The 18,591-nt window shown below is 32.0% G+C and overlaps 2 protein-coding genes across 3 annotated transcripts in view; one reads left to right on the top strand and one right to left on the bottom strand.

Annotated features, from left to right (window-relative positions):
- Positions 1-16,530, bottom strand: part of LOC132949741 (EGFR adapter protein-like) — a 180,961-nt gene extending 164,431 nt beyond the window's left edge. For both annotated transcript variants that reach the window (XM_061020786.1, XM_061020787.1), the window contains exon 1: positions 15,727-16,530. In XM_061020786.1, coding sequence (XP_060876769.1) covers positions 15,727-15,957 — 231 coding nt within the window. In that variant the 5' untranslated portion in view covers positions 15,958-16,530. The remainder of the gene's footprint in view (positions 1-15,726) is intronic.
- LOC132949743 (lachesin-like) overlaps positions 1-18,591 on the top strand; it is a 277,467-nt gene that overhangs the window by 45,621 nt on the left and 213,255 nt on the right. The window lies entirely within an intron of this gene.

Here is an 18,591-nt window from a genome sequence, read left to right as displayed (position 1 = left end):
CGGCATCCGCGTGTGTATGAACATTTTATTAATAGTTGATATTGTGACGTGTACTCAGTCCCACTAGAGCCTACAGATAATAATATACTGACACAGACGCCATGACTATATTATTATTATTATTGTGAGTATACATGCCTACTATACTACATATTGTAAGTCCGAGCGCTGTATAGACACTCCAAAAACACGACTTTTGCTTGTTCCACATAACATAAACAGTACGTAAACACTGCACGATGATATTATTATGGGTATGCTATAGCAACTGTGCATATTATTAATAATATGTATATTGATATGTTATAGCGTACCTACGTGGATATTTACAAGATTTGAAGAAAAAAAAAATTAATTTTACAACTTTTTTCAGTCACTCTGGATCACGTGGCATGCGTGCACATTATCGATAGAAACGAGTTTTTTTTTTTTTGCATACTAACCGGCAAAAAAAAATTTGTTCGGAACCTGAACTGTTTATTATATTATGCACTTGTAAAATTTAAAAATAAATTGATCCGTTACCTACCTCCCATAAATTGTGCGCGCGTACAAAAATAAAAATAAATTAATAATAAATACTCATATTATTCATGCCACTATCATATCCATGCAATACACATCAATAACGCAACTATAAAGGTAGATATAGGACACCCTATACGGATATTTTAACATCGGTCAACATGTATGTATTGCATATTAATATATTATTATAATAATAACTCGGAGTAGGCACCTACGCGAGCAGCTGTTTTAATGTTACAATAACTACATTAGTTTAAACAGAAATAATATTTAGGAAAATCTCGAAGAAAACAAATCGTATATACCTGCAGGTAATTAGAAAATACATGTGCCCAAGTTTGATCACTCCATTATTGTACATTTTGTTTGATAGGTACATAATATAATGTTATTCTTGGTTACTTCTTTCCAGGGCTGGCGCTACAAATTGCGGGGCCCTGTGCAAAATTTTTTAGATAAAATAATACTTTGTTGAATTATACCTACATAAATAAATTATAATATAATACATTTATGAAGAGTTTTAAAACTAAGAATTACACTGTAGATATATTATGTGATATTTTTTAAATGCCGTATCTAAACATTTTCAAATGGACAATTTGTAAATTTATGAACTATAGAGTGACCGAACGTAACTTTTGGACAAAGTTTGCTACCCGAATATAGTGTCTATGGACTATAGATAAAAATTAAACTTCGCTTCATTCAGAAATCAAAATCTAAAAATAAACAAAGAGATTTACGAGTGGCTTTGTTAAATACCTATTAAGTGTACTGTGTAGGGTAAGCTTATACCATATTAGGTTATTAATTTATTTTATTGAAATGGACTAAAACTTAATTACGCCGTACGCCTATGGTTTCATATTAATTTAGTTTTAGACCGTTTATTGTTTAAGTAATTCAGTACCTAATTACGATTTACATTGTTTATCCTCTTCAATGTATCGTAAATACTAAATATTGTTAAAAAAATTTGAGATTTTTAAAATTTTTTTTTTATGTATAAAATGATATTTTTAATAAAAGTCAGATTACCTACACATATTATAACCGTACGGATGTCACAGAATTATTATTTCAACTGTAGTTTGAAAAATATTATCTTTTATGAAATTATAATATTTTATTAGTGATGATTTGCTTTTTTGGAGTGAGCTCATCTTCCGCGGGGCCCTAAATTTGTGCGGGGCCCTGTGCAGGGGCACCGGTTGCACTGCCCTTGCACCGACCCTGCTTCTTTCATGTACATGCGTAGTGCGTACCGGCGAGATTTTATACAAATAAATTAGAAAAACGGTTTACTGGATTTTAAACATCCATCGACCCGGTAATTCTGCAATAAAAAAAAAAAAAACATTGCACGCTACTCGATATTTTTCGTCTACAAGAAAAATCTATGAACCATAAATATGTTTTTGTTAATAATAGTAACCATGACAACGAAAACCTTACGGAAAAATCAGCCAGAAACATTTATCCAGGTCCAAAAAATACTCATGTTAAAAACATATTACATTTTACGTAACAAAAATGTCGGTAATTCAAATTTGTTGAAAACGATAATATTATATTATTATACCTATAGTTACGTCATAATTTGGTTTAATGTTGATTTTTACGTTAGATTGTTATAGATTATCCGTGAACTCTTCTGTATGCATATTGAATACACTTCTTGTAGGTATACTTTATAGTTTATAGCGACAACATACAGTAACTTACTATGTATAATGTATATCAGTACTAATGTGTATGGTGCTGTGTCGAAAAATACAATTATTATAACGATTGATTACGAACTGGTTTTATGAATGATAGATACATTTTAATATGGTCTATACAAAAGAATAATGTATATATATACACAGTTTGTACACACCGTCATGTCAGCGTTTATTGACGACGGACCAGATATAAATATATAATATTGAACATATAGAGTATAATATATTATTATTATTATTATTATTATTATTATTTTATTATTCGTGCGCGCAATAATACCTATAACCTATGCGTGGTCGGTTCAGATTTTTATTATAAATTATTACTATTATTATGATTCGTTTTGGCCAATGGCAATAACGCATTGCTAGTACGACGATACGTTACGTCATAAAATAAATTATACAAAATATTAATAGGTGCGTATTAAGCTACTCCTCAGCCGTCATCTACTCATTATTATAACCTACCTTCATATACGATCGCGGATAATGTCGGGAGGAAATCATCACGAACCAATCGAGTACGATTACAAAAGTTATCTTTATGTACCGATACCATAGAACAATAATATTATAACATTATAAGGAATATTATTGTGCACATATAATTCTAGACATAACACCCATAATATTATAATATAATATATTACTGAACAGGTTTAGTTTAGACGATTGGACAAATTAAAAAAATAATTCCGACTATACATTGGACCATTTTTGAGGATAGACAGTGGGTCTTGGCTACATGTTGCGGAGCTGACTACCAGGAATCACCATAAAAGTTGAAGATTGAAACATTTTTACTGTTCTAAAAGATCACAGACGCAAAAATAAAAAAAAAACACATAACATTGTAAAATACATTCATCGTTGTGCTTAGGATATAGAAAATATAATTAACTCTAAATTAAAAAATTATAAAATAAATATTTTTAAAAACGATTATTATTCGGAATAAATACAACAGGTCTAAACTTGTCTTGCTTAAAACTATAAACATTTGATAAAGATATTTTTTTAAGTCTGTATGAACAATAGACCATAGGAGTAAAAAGAATTGAATGTTTCCATCGAAGTCTCTGCTACAATTATTAGAGAAGAAAAAAAGTAAACTTAAGTACCTACAAAATAATGCGAAACGGAGGAAATGTCGTACAATATGTAGGTGGTCTACAATATAATTTAAGAAAATGTTTATATATTATGAGATGCAAATGCAATTTTGTTCGCTAATCGGAGGTGTCCGCTAATCAGAGGATTCTGCAGTTTGGAGAAATGTTGTAGTTTGGCCCCTAAAAAACGTCCGCTATTTAAATGTTCGTTAGAATAGAGATTTCACTGTACACAATAGCATTAGTCTTGCTATGTATAGTAATTTATCTAGTCTTATTCACTCATAATATAGTATTACGGAATCGAATAAAATATTTTGTCGCGAAATTTGTCCGTTAATCCCACAGCCGAAATATTACTGCGAGTTTAATTAATATTCAAGCGAAACTGGTATTTTTACATTTTAATGAACCGCGTCAATCTTATTAATAGCTTTTCAAAAATATTTAATTGAAAAAAAATAATATCAAATTCGTTAGTTATTGTCTGCGGAAACTATAAACACACACACACACAAACTCATTACGTGATATTGTGTAAAGGATAAACAATAATAATATTACGATTGTTTTGTTTTTTGTTTTTACTCTTCGCTTACGGGCAATATACTATATAGCTTATATTATGATATTATAACAGTATAATTGCCCTACGAGAATCATTACAGTAGGTATGTTCTATTACCGATATCGAAAAAATATAAAAAACATTTTTAATCTAATGGTTCACTGCCTCGTTTTTAATCCACGCGCTCGGTATGAGATTCAAACGTTCACGTTGTTTTATACCTATACCCAGCGTACCTATTAGTGTTACAAGGTTATAGGTTACAATTTATTTTACCGAGCACTGCCCGGTAGTCGTGCACTTATAACGTCACGTATACAAACGCGTTATTATTACTTATTAAAATATTCTTATGCCTCAGTCAATATTATAAGCCCGAGTCTAGATCGCTAGTTCGGTGTTCATGTGCTACACGACGTTTTGCATTTTTCATTCTGTGTGAAGTTTGGTCTTATACAATGGCGTTTTCTTATATTTTTATCCGTAGAGGTATATACCAACACCCGTTGTCGTTGCGATAGTAGAAACTAGAATAATGCTCGTAATAATAGATTACCCAACCTATGGGTCAACTCATATTATAACATATCGGATAGTAATTGCATCTACTATTGAGCACTGCATGTACCTAAGTACTTGAAACAAGCGATTTTCGGATTTTATTCGTGGTCTCTAATAATGTACACGAGGAAAAAAATTACCGAAAAACGGTTGGGTAAATTAACGTAAACAATTGGGATTTTGTATCAAAATTTATTTGGGTATTGCTTCACTTAAATCTTTTGATCGCCCATCGGATACGATTATTCACCATATTATAGCTTTCACATATTTTAATATTACAACACAAATTTAGCGTATATACTGCACACTCTGGTTAATCCACAACCAACTTCCCCGAACACCTGTTGTAGCTGGGAGATTTTTTTTTGTATTGTGGTGTAGTCTAGCGTGCTATTGTACGTATAATAATAATAATGAGGAAACTATAAGACATATAAATATGATTTACACGCAGTGATACATGCATGCAACCATGCAGGCATTTATATCCGCTTCATCGGTCGTGATACTATCATGTTACGAATTAAAATATTATAATAAGAAAAAAAGCTTACGCGGGTTATTGATGGAATTTTATCGAAATTATAATATTACGTGTGCGTCTTAGGCGGGGGGACGGTAAACGTTGCGCTGACGTCCACTTAAAAAAAAAAGATAAGCACTATAGTCTATAAGTGTGTTTAGTTGACGAACGTACCTATTTATGTTAATAATATACGAGACATTTTATAAAATTAATATTCAAAAAAATATATAACACTAAATAAAGAAATAGGAAATACTAAATAGAGTGTGTTGCTAGGAGGTGGATCGATGACGCCCCTCGTAGAATCACGAAGAGTGTCATATTATTATGACGCTTCCACCGAAACTAGTAGTATACAAATATCGTGAAAATGTTTAGATGTCATAAGACTCTCGATTCTTCTCACTTTTGAAATACCTACCTCATGGCATAGTAAGTTATACATCAGTTAAAACCAACGTAATTTCCAAAGGCACGTTGTAAAAATAACGTCTCATAAAAATTAAAAATCCATTGAACGCCAGTTCGAAACGAATCAATGGGTAGAAAAAATTTTTTTTGGAAATAGGACGTTTACATTTATATCGTAAAGGCTGTCGTAAACGGCTGCGGCTTCAAGTCTAATCCGATTATATCACATTTACGGTTATAATATTATACACGTATAATAATATCATTATCGATCAACTAATTTGTTCGTGAATGGCCGAGAGGGAGTATAGAGAGAGACACACAAATCGACTGAAAATCCCGGGGCGACGTCCTTTTATAAATTATCGCTTTTATATATTATCCCTGGGCCCGCCGAGACCCTCCTACGACTGCGACACGGTAAAAATGATTTGAATGGAAACGATTTTTTTTTTCTCTTCGACGGAAACTCGCACATTCGCACAACGAATTAGCACAACATAAACACACGTATGTTTTTATTCGTGATCCCGTTGATTGAGATCGTCGGAAACGTCATCTGGTCAATGGCGATATTAACGAAACGAATAAATCTCGGAGCGAATACGAGTCCGGTTAATATAATTCACCCAGAACAGAATAGAATTGAATAAAATATAATCACGCACTTATTGAAGTATAATATCGGCACATCCTACGGTCGGACTTACAGAAGACGACCGCCGTACAACGATCGTCACTATATGCGCGCTGTTTACACACATGCACGCATATTATAGGTGTATTATAATAATATTATTTACGTGGGATAAGAATAAAATAAACAAACCGGAACAAACCTGTTTGCGTCTTAAGTTCTAACGTTTACGGATGATTAATATATTTTATATTTTTCAACGTAAAGTTGACTTTATCTCTATACCCATAGTCAATTATAATATTATACTCTCTGCTAGTATAGTCCGTTAATCACCCACGTTTCTTGCACCGAACGTATAATATTTATTATTATTGACATCATTTTCGGGCCCACTTTTTTTAAAAAAAATAAATAACCGTCGTACCTATACATACCTTTGCAGAGTACTTACTATTACTATTACATTTTCCAGAAACATATCTTAGTAATTTGTATGTTTAAAAGTTAAAACTATAAAATACCATAATAATACCTATACAAATTGAATACAATCCATTATAGTATTATTATTATAATTTATAGACTACCTATATTATAACTGTTTTCAATATAATTATTAGTCTGGAGACAGTTAATTAGATTGACTTGCCATGGAAATAAGTGTTTACTCCTTACCTTGCATGTGTTAATTTAAAATAAAATAAAAAGTGGCTTGTACAGACAATTAAAAAACTAAAAAAAACTTAGGACAATTATTCCAAACTAAATATTATATTTTAGTTTTGCGTAATATCTGATAGATTTTATACATATTTCTTTATAAGTAAATTCAAAGTTCAAAAAGTTGGATCATTTTATATCATGTACCAAGGTACTAGTAATTTGTAGATATTTGGTACCTTAATTTATTTTCCGATGGTTTTATTTTACGCGTGTCATTAAATTATAAATATTTGTAACATGCCATTATTCATAATTCATAACTCTTTATTCTAATGTTATTGTTTTGTATTTTTATGGTAAAATTGTTTAAGTTGGCAGGTATGAATAAAAATATAAAATAATTTCAAATGAATAATGCGCATCATCAAACATTTTTTTTTTCAAGAAATAATATAAGTGCGTAGGAATCTAGATACCTAGGCACCCTATACCTATTTATTTTATACAACTTGATAATGATAAATATATTGTGTCAAAATATATTAATATATTATTACAGTATCATATAATTACGGTAGGTAAAATGGTAGAAAAATGAATTTGATGTTGTATTACGTTTTAGCTGCGTTAAAAAGTTTATTTTTAGTTTTGTCATAACTGTTACTGAACAGTGAACACACAATTTAGACATTTCTGATTTTTATACACATTATTGTGATGTATTATGCTAATATACCTACCGTTGTTGATTTTGTAAACATATTTTGTTACGATGGTACATTTTGGTTCTTATACATATAGATACTACAAGAGGTAAAATATTTGTAATATTTATTTGATCAAAATTTAACAAATTAAATATCTTATTATTATTTTGTGCATTCGTATACCTGTGATATGGACATACAGCTGTGAATGATTTTATTATTTTTATACGCGGGAGCCAGATTTGTATACTATTTTAGACAGTTTAACATAATATCATAACACTTGTAACTAACATTTTTCGTTGCAACGCGTTAAATCACAAAATATATTCTTACTACTGATAAATATTACATTCAATTATAAAATTGCCACGTTTAGTTACCATTATTTTTGACTACCTACTTATATAAACATACTGGTTTGCCGATTTTATCAACACAATTTTAGTTACCTACAAATTACAATATATTATATTTATAAAAATTGTTTTTGCCCACGGTACATGCTAGTAAATATGTTGAATGCAAAGTTATAATATTATTATGTTGAAAAAATACTGTCGGTACGAAGATTGCAGTAGACGTCGGTAAAATTGACCGACGCGATTGTACATATAATACAGATTACGGTGTGTGAAAGAAATTAGAAGACATTATTATCTGTTCGTATTATATCATATAAAAATATAATATAATGATATTGGTATACGTACATTATAGGTATACGATATAATTACATAATACGGAAACGAAAAAAGGAAAAGAGAACAGCCATCACACAGGCCATCATCACCGCGCAGAGTACTAATAGTATATCATTTTGAATCTGAACTCATCTAAAAAACATTCCTTGTAAAGACCAGTTGAAAACCCATAATCGAAAAAATTAAAAAAAATCTGCTCTAAATGATAATAAATAATAATACGGAACTGTATTTGTGTTAAAACTTAAAATATTACAATGCCACAGTACATACGAATTTGAAATTACTAACATTGGTATATTAATATTGACAGTAGGAGTACAATAGATTACGAAAGACTTATACGTATAACACGATCGTGTGCAATTAGTCTGATTTTAAATGTTTAGTAATAGAGAGCCACATTCGAGTAAAGCCCCGCAGGAGTTAAAAGTGTTTAATTGGAATTTCGGACTTAATGTTATTATGTTGTTGCGTTTAAGACGTTTGAGTCTCCGATATAAATACGTACAATTCTATATTTTATATTTTACGCTTGAATGTATAACATACATAATATTAAGTACCTATCTGTATTATTACATTATGCGTGCATTTTGTTTTTACGAGTATTACCACTACCTAGGTACGTAATCTGCAGACCGGGTTTAACCTAACCGAAATAATAACAGTGATTATAGTAATCAGTAATCCGATATTATGTAACACGTGCGTGTAAAAAATAAATAGGGTAACAGATGATTGAAGACGACATCATCAGTTCGATGGTACGTTTTAGGTACCTATAATATAAAACACTATAATATACTTGACTCGGCGGGACGTCATTCTCCTCGTCTATCGTGTGGTAGGAGTATATACCTACCTATAACGGCATATCTGAATAATGCTTACAGAGCTTTGCGCTGTGTACCGTACATAAATAAAATACCTAAGTTCTACATTTTATGCTATCGGTACGTTATAATATGTATACGGGTATATCGTATTATACGGAAAAACAATAATATGTTCTTACGGGTTGTGTTTCGCCACGTAAAAATCGTATCACGGTAATAAACACTATTATACGTCATTGTGTACGTATTGTAAATTGTATTGGTGACGAAAAAAAAAATAATATTATAATGCCAATAACCGTCGACAGAAAAATCCACGATATCAACGCAGTTGTCCAACAATAAGCAGACGGCGCACGCGTGTCCGATACAATTTGTTATATTATTATAGATATAGTGCCGGATTTATGGTATTATGTATGTTAATATAATAGTCATTATACACAATGAATATAATTTATTTGGATGCACATTATTTTCACATAATTTTGATATTTTCAAGTTTTGACATTTTTACGATTTTTCACCCTAATTTCACTTATTTTATTTGCGTTTTGAATCGTTTGGGTATATTATCTTATACAACCGAGATTAACGAAAAATCTTACGTCTCTTGATTAAAATTTTCCTACTGATTTTGAAATATGATTGTTACGCGATCAGTACAATGAACAATGACGTTATTAACGGTACTAATGAGTTATATATGGGCGTGATGAACCAAATTACTTGTTCTTGAGTTAATACTATTAAAATAAAAGATATGACTGACTCAAATACATTATTTATAGACGATATTATTCCGGTCACATAAAGTTACTCGTTGTGCGTGCAATGTGCATCGTTATCCATAGTCCACACGTAGGGATGGGTTCTCTGGAATTCACGTGAATCATACAAAAACGGCGGGAATGAACTATAGTTTACGAATATATTATATAGCTTTTGAGCAAGCCTGCCCAATAAACAAGTTAAAACGTTGAAGTAAAGTTAAAAGTTAGTTTATTTTTAAAATTTAATTTTCATTAACTTAATTTTTAACTTAACGGATTTGTATTTATTTATTTATTTATTTATTTATTATAATAGTAAACGGGATAGGCCCTTGACATTTATATATTGATATCAACTTAATAGATAACGATTAATAAATAACGAGTTAATTTTAATAAAATCAAAGTAACGACGATTTATAAATAATTAAATAATGAATATAATACAATTATTATTGGTGATACATGTTGCGTAAACATTTACTTTTTAATATTTTAAACTATATTAGGTACTGGCTATTTGTAAATTTAAAAATAAATAAAAAAATAACCTAATTTAAGTTAATAAGTTAATTGTAAGTTTCCATATAACTTTGAACTTAAATGAGTTAAAAAAAAATTAGGATAACTATTAACTATAAACTTTTAAAAATATTTTCTATCAACTTAACTGAACTCAATTAAAAATTATCATTAACTCGCCCAGGCTCGCAGTTTTAAGGCTAATTAATGGTGCACCTAGTTGATTTCAATATTCAAGTCTTTTCGCCTAATTTAAATTTTAAAAAAAGGTGGGCAAGTGGGTACTGCTCTGCAAGCATATTATACAGAAACCAAATCATTTCAATGTACAATGAAACGTTCGGCATCATATCATTATTTTTATTTTATTTATGTACCTATATAATATCTACACCTCAAGGGCATAAGTGCATAAGTGCATAAGTGCATAAATGCATAAGTAGGCACAGTGCAGATTCTGATATTCCTGATATTGGATAATGCATTAAGAATACAAGGTAAAAGATAAAATAGTAACAAAGCTAACGAGAATATGTTAGGATAATTATTAACTAGGTAATACAAAAACTGAATTAACTATAAATGCAAAGAACCGTAAAAATATTAATATTTGACAAAAAGGAGAGTTGACGAGGGCGATCAAGAGTATAGCTGCGTAACCGTAGTTGGTAGCATGAACTTTCGTTTTAAAAGTTTGAATATTAAGAAGGAAATGCTAATGGTAATTTATATCATAATAATATAGTAAATCTAGAGCATGTCAATATCATTATTAGATAGTTTACAGATATAGGTAACATCAAACTCAACTCGTCTTTCAGTTAGATATTTAAAATTGGGTTTATACCATGGCAACGAAATTAATTAATTTTTATTTTGTACTTTATATTTTAACGATTAAAGTGTTATAATGTACTCGAGTAAAGGTATTTAATTACTTTTTAAGCACTCAAATACGTGTTTAAAATACTTTTGAAAAAAGTAGGGTATACTTCCTTCAACAAAGTATTTTAAATGTTTGGATACTCATAATACATAAATAATCAAATACTAATCTTCAAATACTTGATCATTTTTAGTTTACCTACATACTTTCTATATGGGTTATATACTCAACCAAAAATCAAATACTTTTGCAAAGAAAACAGTTGAGTATTTTACAGTTCCGTCAAATGATGCGGTGTAATCGTGCAAAATATGTATATGCCATATAAAATTAACGTAAATCGTGAAAATCGGTTCAGTTGATTCACAAGGTACAAAAAATATTTTACAAAAAATTTAAAAGTACCTATTTGTATTTATTATTTAAATTTTTTCTCCGAGGGTTCAAATACTTTTAAAAACAAGTATCCGTATAATCGGCTGTACTTGATAACTTTTAAAAAGTATCAAGATTTTCAAGGGAGACGAGTGTAATAGTGCATCGATACGCATGCATCGGGTCAATTTCGATTACACGCGCGGTGCAATGTACAAGCGATACGTGTCGGACATTCGCACTCATACTTGGATACTTACAGTCGGTACCGATAACTATATTCCTGTCGATATCAAGTCTGTCTTCTTGAAATCTTGCATATTTTACAAGACCGCATTATCGTTACAGGACCGATATGAATGCAGACGGACACGTCATATTGCTATTCCCCGGCAACGACCGAATTCATCGAGCTCCCCTCGCGGCACATACGATATTTATTTGATATAATATACCTATATTATGTATAATGAGCTCAGAGTAAAAGCATAATATATACGACGGCTGTACGAGTACATAATAATATTATGTATAGCACGGTCGTGTGCGCATGTGCGGACAATGATTATCGTGATATAGGTACCTACATACAGACTAGGTGTAGGCAATCTTATATTCGCGATAAATCACTCTAAACACGTAAACATATTATACGCTCGCATATAGTATTATTGTGATCGCGACAACAGCACCACTTCGTTTCAAAACAAATAGATTTACTATAGAACTGACGCGCGCGGTCCGTATCCGTCGATTATCCGGCATACGCGTTTGTGATTTAAAAACAATAATTGATACCATACAATAATGTACGATTTTATCATTGTTACACCTATACCTACGCGAGACTATAAAAGCTGATAAAATAAAACGAATAATTTTTCGTCGATTTTCGACTACAAATATTTCCAACAACGAATCGAGCAAACTTTTTTCCATACGTTTTGCGCAAATGCGTGTTTATTTAACTACCACCCATATAATAATAGAATGTCATATTTGACGACCTCCCTCTAATTTTTTGTTTCTTTATTACTGGCGCAAATTAAAAGAAAGAACAATTTATTGTACAACAAATAATAAACAAGCTGTTAAAATTCATAAATAAATTGATTTATTATTCAAGAAAAAAAAAAAAGTAGGTCCGCGCATTTCGGTGGTGGATGTTTGTCCATCGTCCCTTCGGGCCTCGGACAGGATGGTGTAATTTTACTGTATTCGATTTGAATGCAATGATTGCATTCGATAAAAAACGATTCTGAGCGGACGGGGGAATCTTTTTTATTTAATTTTATTCGTTTCTATGGTGATAAACAAAGCGTTTTAAGAACAGCTTAAGAACGATTTATATAAATAGGTAATTTATATAATTATAATTATAATTTATAATTACGAAACATCATAAAAATGAAAAACAATATAAAATAAAAGAAAAAGCTCATAAGTCGCTCAAATGTTTTGAAAACTTTACCATGTCTAGGTATGGATAATATAAGTAAACAACCCAAATTTCAAGAATTTTTACGAATGTTTTTAACCGAATTACAACAAAAAAACTCCCAAAGTTAAAATGCCTATAAATAGATCAAAAATGGCTAACATTTTCCGAACTTTAAACCGTAAGGAACAAATTATAAGATACAACAAAAAATATCTCTTGTTATTTTTTATTTGAAGCAATATTTCTGGTAGAAAACGTCGTCCGTAATTATTTAATATTTTAAGATCGTGAAATCGTACGTTTTTTCTCCTTTAACCGCTTTTATTTCGAGTAGCGTTTCGAAAATCGAAAAATGATCTCTCTAAAGTACCAGCTCAAGAACATTACCTTTCAGAAAAGTTGGTATACTTGATATTTTTGAGCAAGTTTAGAGGTAGAAAAAGTGTTTACAAAATAAAAAAGAAATAAACATCATTGTAAAACCATTACATTCCTCGCTCCGCTCAGAATCTAAAAAAACATTCCCATTAAACATTTTAATGATTAGATATTGTAACATACTCGTAATAGAAACATCAAACCACAGGTGCCAGCCAAGAGTTTGCGTCTTGATTTGTTTCTCGCAAAACTATCAGCAACTTCCTCAGTATTTATGAGTTGATTAATTAAATTTCAATTGATAAAACTACCTATTAATTTAATCTTTCATATTCCATCTGGGACCGTAAATAGTTTTTCTAAAAAAAATTTATGTCACGATTTTTGTTTTTTTTTTTTGCCTTTATTTTTCTGCTTTTAAAACAATAAAATATTTCTTCTTAAAATGTTAAAATTGGAAAGGATTATAATATTTTATATTGTACATATTCTCCGACTTAGAGATGTCAAAGGACTTTCTAATAAAAAGATGATTTGAAAAAAATCTTAGCTACCTATACAAATATAATAAAACAATATCTTACATTATCAAAAATATCGATATCAATTCAAAACAAATCATGATAATATGAGAATTTGTAATTTTTGCACGAAAAGTTTGTATTTCCCACATACATCTCTGGTTTGATTAGTTGCAATTCTTATCGGTTTGAAAAACAATAGCTCAACCTCAAGTACCACTTAAATAATAATGTATAAGCATAACATCGGCGAAGGCGCTTTTTGTTGAGATTTTTAATAGATTTAAGTTGGTGTTACGTGTGTTTATCGTGTAATAACGCTTATGTTTTCGATATAAATTGCCCGTAATATCAATATAATGTTAAATACGCGTGTTTTTTTCGTGATTCTCACGGGGATTGTATAAGTTTTAAAAAAGTATCGTTCATCGATACGATTCAATAAAACTGCAAATTGATTTAATATATTATATATATTTTTAATACATTTATTTTGGATTCTAAGCAGAGTGATGAACGTATTGAATGTGTACAACTTTATAACATGTGTTTTTATTTTTATTTTCTGTCATAATGGCGTTTGAAGTTAAAACCGTGAAAATTTGTAAATCATTTTGAAGGAAGAAATTCATAACAATATCTCTTTTCATAAACTACATTGGAAAATTTAATACAAGATTGATCATACATTTTTCTACTATTAACAAAAAAAAAAGTTAACGGAAAAGTTGAGGAGAGACTTTTTTGAGCTATATATTCATTAGTCACAATCGCTAGTCATTTCAATTTTCAATATTTTTTTAGTTTTTTTTTTTTATTAATGTCAATAATATTTAATAATAATATTAATATCTTTTTCTTTGGTCAAAAAGCTTGTAAATTTAATACGAAGTTTCTCATAAGTCATATAGTACCAGTTTATAAATATTAAAAATACATTAACATCATTTTTTCGATAAGTACTTAAATTTCAAATTTTGACAAATTTCATCAAAATTTCGAGAATTTTAAATTATTTTTTTGTTAAAAGTGTATAAATTGTTTAAATTTTAATGCTTTTTGGATTCAAAATTAAGGTTTCTCATACTGTAACCAAAAAATTTTTAAAAATATATGCATACAGTTTTTTTTTTTTACATAGATATTTCCAGTTTAAATTTGGACTACATTGGATAAATAAACGAAGAATAACGATTTTAGTTAATTTGTTGTAATTTTTAAATATTTTTCGTGAGTACTTGAAACATGTATAGTACCTATATATTATTCTATTTATTACACAATGACATTCTAAAATGCAATTTTTTCAGAAAAAATGATTTCCGCCTACGTTTTTACTATAATGTCTAATAGTAAAATAAATACTTTAATAGCGACATTTTGACAAATTATTAATTAATTATAAGCTGTGTGGTTTTTGGGTAGAACAATATTATAGGTTTTAACCTACAATTTATTTATCTAAAGTCTGCGGTTTTTGGAATCGACGAAATTGGTTCGGCGAAATCAATAAGATACTCCAATGATAACTTTCGGGGGATTTTACCCCACCCATGCTTACAAAATTATGTTGTCAGAGGTCTGGAGGAAAAGAGGTTTTGTACAGGTCTGTCACTATAATATAATACTCATGTAAACCGATTATTATTTTAAATAGTATTACATTGTAATTTACATGTAAATAACATTACATATTTGTGGGGGGGGGGGGGGCGGTGCATCATCAAAAGGTCGTTCACCCCCCCCCCCCCCCCCACGTAATATATTGGTGATTATCGACTATACAGAGTGGATCTGGAGGCGAAACGGAAATACTATGCGATAAAGGCACGTACCTTGACCGGATGATGGTATGCGGCGACGGCGTCCGGTGTGTCGCGCGTGGCCACCGCCGCCGAGTCCAAAGTCTCGGGCGGCGGTCTTCGCAACGACGGCGGCGGTGGCGGCCGCTTGTGACGTTTGCCGTGGTGGTGCAGGTGATGGTGATGATGGTGACGGTGGTGGTGCCGGTAGTGGCGGACGTCGTCGGTGGCTGTCCCGGCGGTGGCGACGGAGTCCAACGACATCTGCGGCGGTGGCAGCGGCGGAGGCGGCGGAGGCGGTCCGAGGAGATGTGACCCGGTCGGCGGCGCGTCTGCCGTCGACGGTGCTACCGCCGCCGCCACCGCTACCGCCGCCGCCGCTCTCGCGCTCGGCCGCGCGCCCTCGCCAGAGGTCAACAACCGGTTTAGTGTGTGTATAATATTATAATGGTTCGCCGTCGCCCGCGCCAATGATATTTATTGTAAATGATTGGTAATAATAGCAGCTTGCGGACGTTATTGTTATTTACCACGGGAGACCGTGCAACTCATACGCGGCGGTTCGTCCGTTATTGCGGCTCCGGGAGTCGCGGCCGCCGAACGGTATTCGAAACGAAACGGTATCGCGCGAACGAAAAACACCCCTCGCTGATATCGCGAAAATATATGGTGCGGCGTACCGGAATAAAATATAACGTGATAATATTGAACGCGGTCGATCGCTATCGATAAAAAAAAAAAAAACGATAATAATAATAATGATGGTAAAAAAATCGCGCGACTTTGTCGGATCGTATAGGAGGCGATTCGGCGTTGTATTTGCCGCGTGCGCACGCGTCGCGCGTTCAGACTGTACTGGGACCGGTGCAGACATGGTCCGGGCGACTCGTCGTCGCCGCAACGGTCCCCCGAGAGTGTGCGAGAGAGAGCGTGAGTGAGAGTGAGAGAGAGAATGAGTGAGAGTGAGAGAGGAACCGGTCGTCGTCGTCGTCGTTGTCGTCGTCGTCGTAGTCGTCGTCGCAGCAGCGACGGCACCGAACTTATATACCTATGATCGTAAATAGTAAAATGATAATACGAAATACTGAACGTCTTTACGTCGGGTCCTCCGTAAAGTTCAGCAAGTTTATCATCAACCCAAAAGTTGAACGTGGACGGTACTTTGAACGAGCGTTTTTGATTTCCTCGGAATTTAATCCGAATGGTAAGAAATACTGCCAACCGCTGTCGAAAGATTCGTGAGCGACAGTAAGTTTATGTATAGTGTTAACCGAACCTCGCTCGTATATTTCAAACACGGAGATAATATAATATCATCTGTGCTTTCAAATGTAATACACCGCTATTTTTTGTCGAGGTGAGCGAGTGAGATAAGTACCAAACGTTTGAAATTTTTTTTTTTATTGAATTTATATGGTTACAATACACTATCATGCTAATCTACAATGGCGGCTTGAACAAAATACAAAACATACGTTTAAAATCGTTATTTTTTTCATACCTACTCAATATTATGCATTTGCGATCTACACCAGCGGTTCTCAACCTTTTATATCCGCGTACCACCTACACAGTTTGGTCATTTTCGTGTACCTGTACTTGATCAAATTACATTTTTTTTTATTTGCCCATCAAAAATGTATAGAACGTTATTTTACATGCATAAAATACATTATTTTATTAGGAACTATACAACATTATGATAATATAAGCATTAAATACATAAAAACTAAATTAAATATGCATAATATTGTTATTTATAATATTATTATAAATATCAAATATACCAAATAATATTTAATGTGATCATAATAATCTTTTTTATTTTAATAAAGGTGGTTTCCGTAGCGTACCACCTATGAGCTTTCTGCGCACCACAGGTTGAGAAACGCTGATCTATACTATATAATATTAGCCATTACCGCATAAAAAGAAAACTGAAAAATCAGCTGACTTTATTAGTATAATTGTTTCACGCATATTCTGTACAACAATTATGATATTACTTTGGCTACTCTTGTATACATGATATTATGGATTTTATAATCATAAAACAGGAAAAATTAGCCCAATTTTTTTATAAACGATTTCAAAGTATCTTCAGATGCACTCTATAAGAACGACAGAATACCTGTAGGACTTGCTGTTAAAAATGTATCTTTTTACCTTTTGAACAGATGTAATGAATACCTATTGCGTAGGAATATCACACGTCCTCGTTTGGCCGGGATTGAGCGACTGGTACCGAATTCCGTCCCGGACCCCTATATGGTTCCAAAACTGAAGTCCGAATTCCGTCCCACTTTTCTGGCATGTCTAAAAATGTAGAACCCGGCAAAACAGTCTTACGTCTTGAATTGCTGAAGAATAACTGACGTCTCATATTAAAACGATTTAATACGATTTAATACGATTTACCACACACCTTCCTGATTGCATCGAAAGTCGACTTAGGTATATTGTATATTGTACGGTTCCACGGAATATCTACTTAATCTATTATTAGAATCGTCGATTAGGCGATAAAGCCATGAGCCAATGAAGCCATAATAAGGTATATTGAATATTGTCATAATATACTCATATTGATTCATTATCATTTCTTCGTAGACCGTTGTACGATAATAATTTCATTGATATGATTTATACTTATTATTAAACTGTACTGTTTTGGAATTCGGACCTAGCCGCCCCACCCACGGGACCGAATTCAGACATAGTTTTTCCACCCCCGGGACGGAATTCGGCAATTGCCGATTGTGCCGTTTTTGAATAAGTCCCGGTGACCGGTGTACCGGAAAAAGTGTCCCGGGACAGCCAATTTTCCCAGAGTTAAACTTCAATCATTAAGGTTAACATTTTGTCTTTTACTAAAAACTTCTAGTTTGAAAAGCAAAA

This window comes from Metopolophium dirhodum, chromosome 7 (assembly GCF_019925205.1).
Source record: "Metopolophium dirhodum isolate CAU chromosome 7, ASM1992520v1, whole genome shotgun sequence".
In the NCBI taxonomy this organism is placed as follows: Eukaryota; Metazoa; Arthropoda; class Insecta; order Hemiptera; family Aphididae; genus Metopolophium; species Metopolophium dirhodum.
The sequence above is the reverse complement of the archived record's forward strand: the minus strand, read 5'-3'. Positions and strand labels throughout refer to the sequence as shown.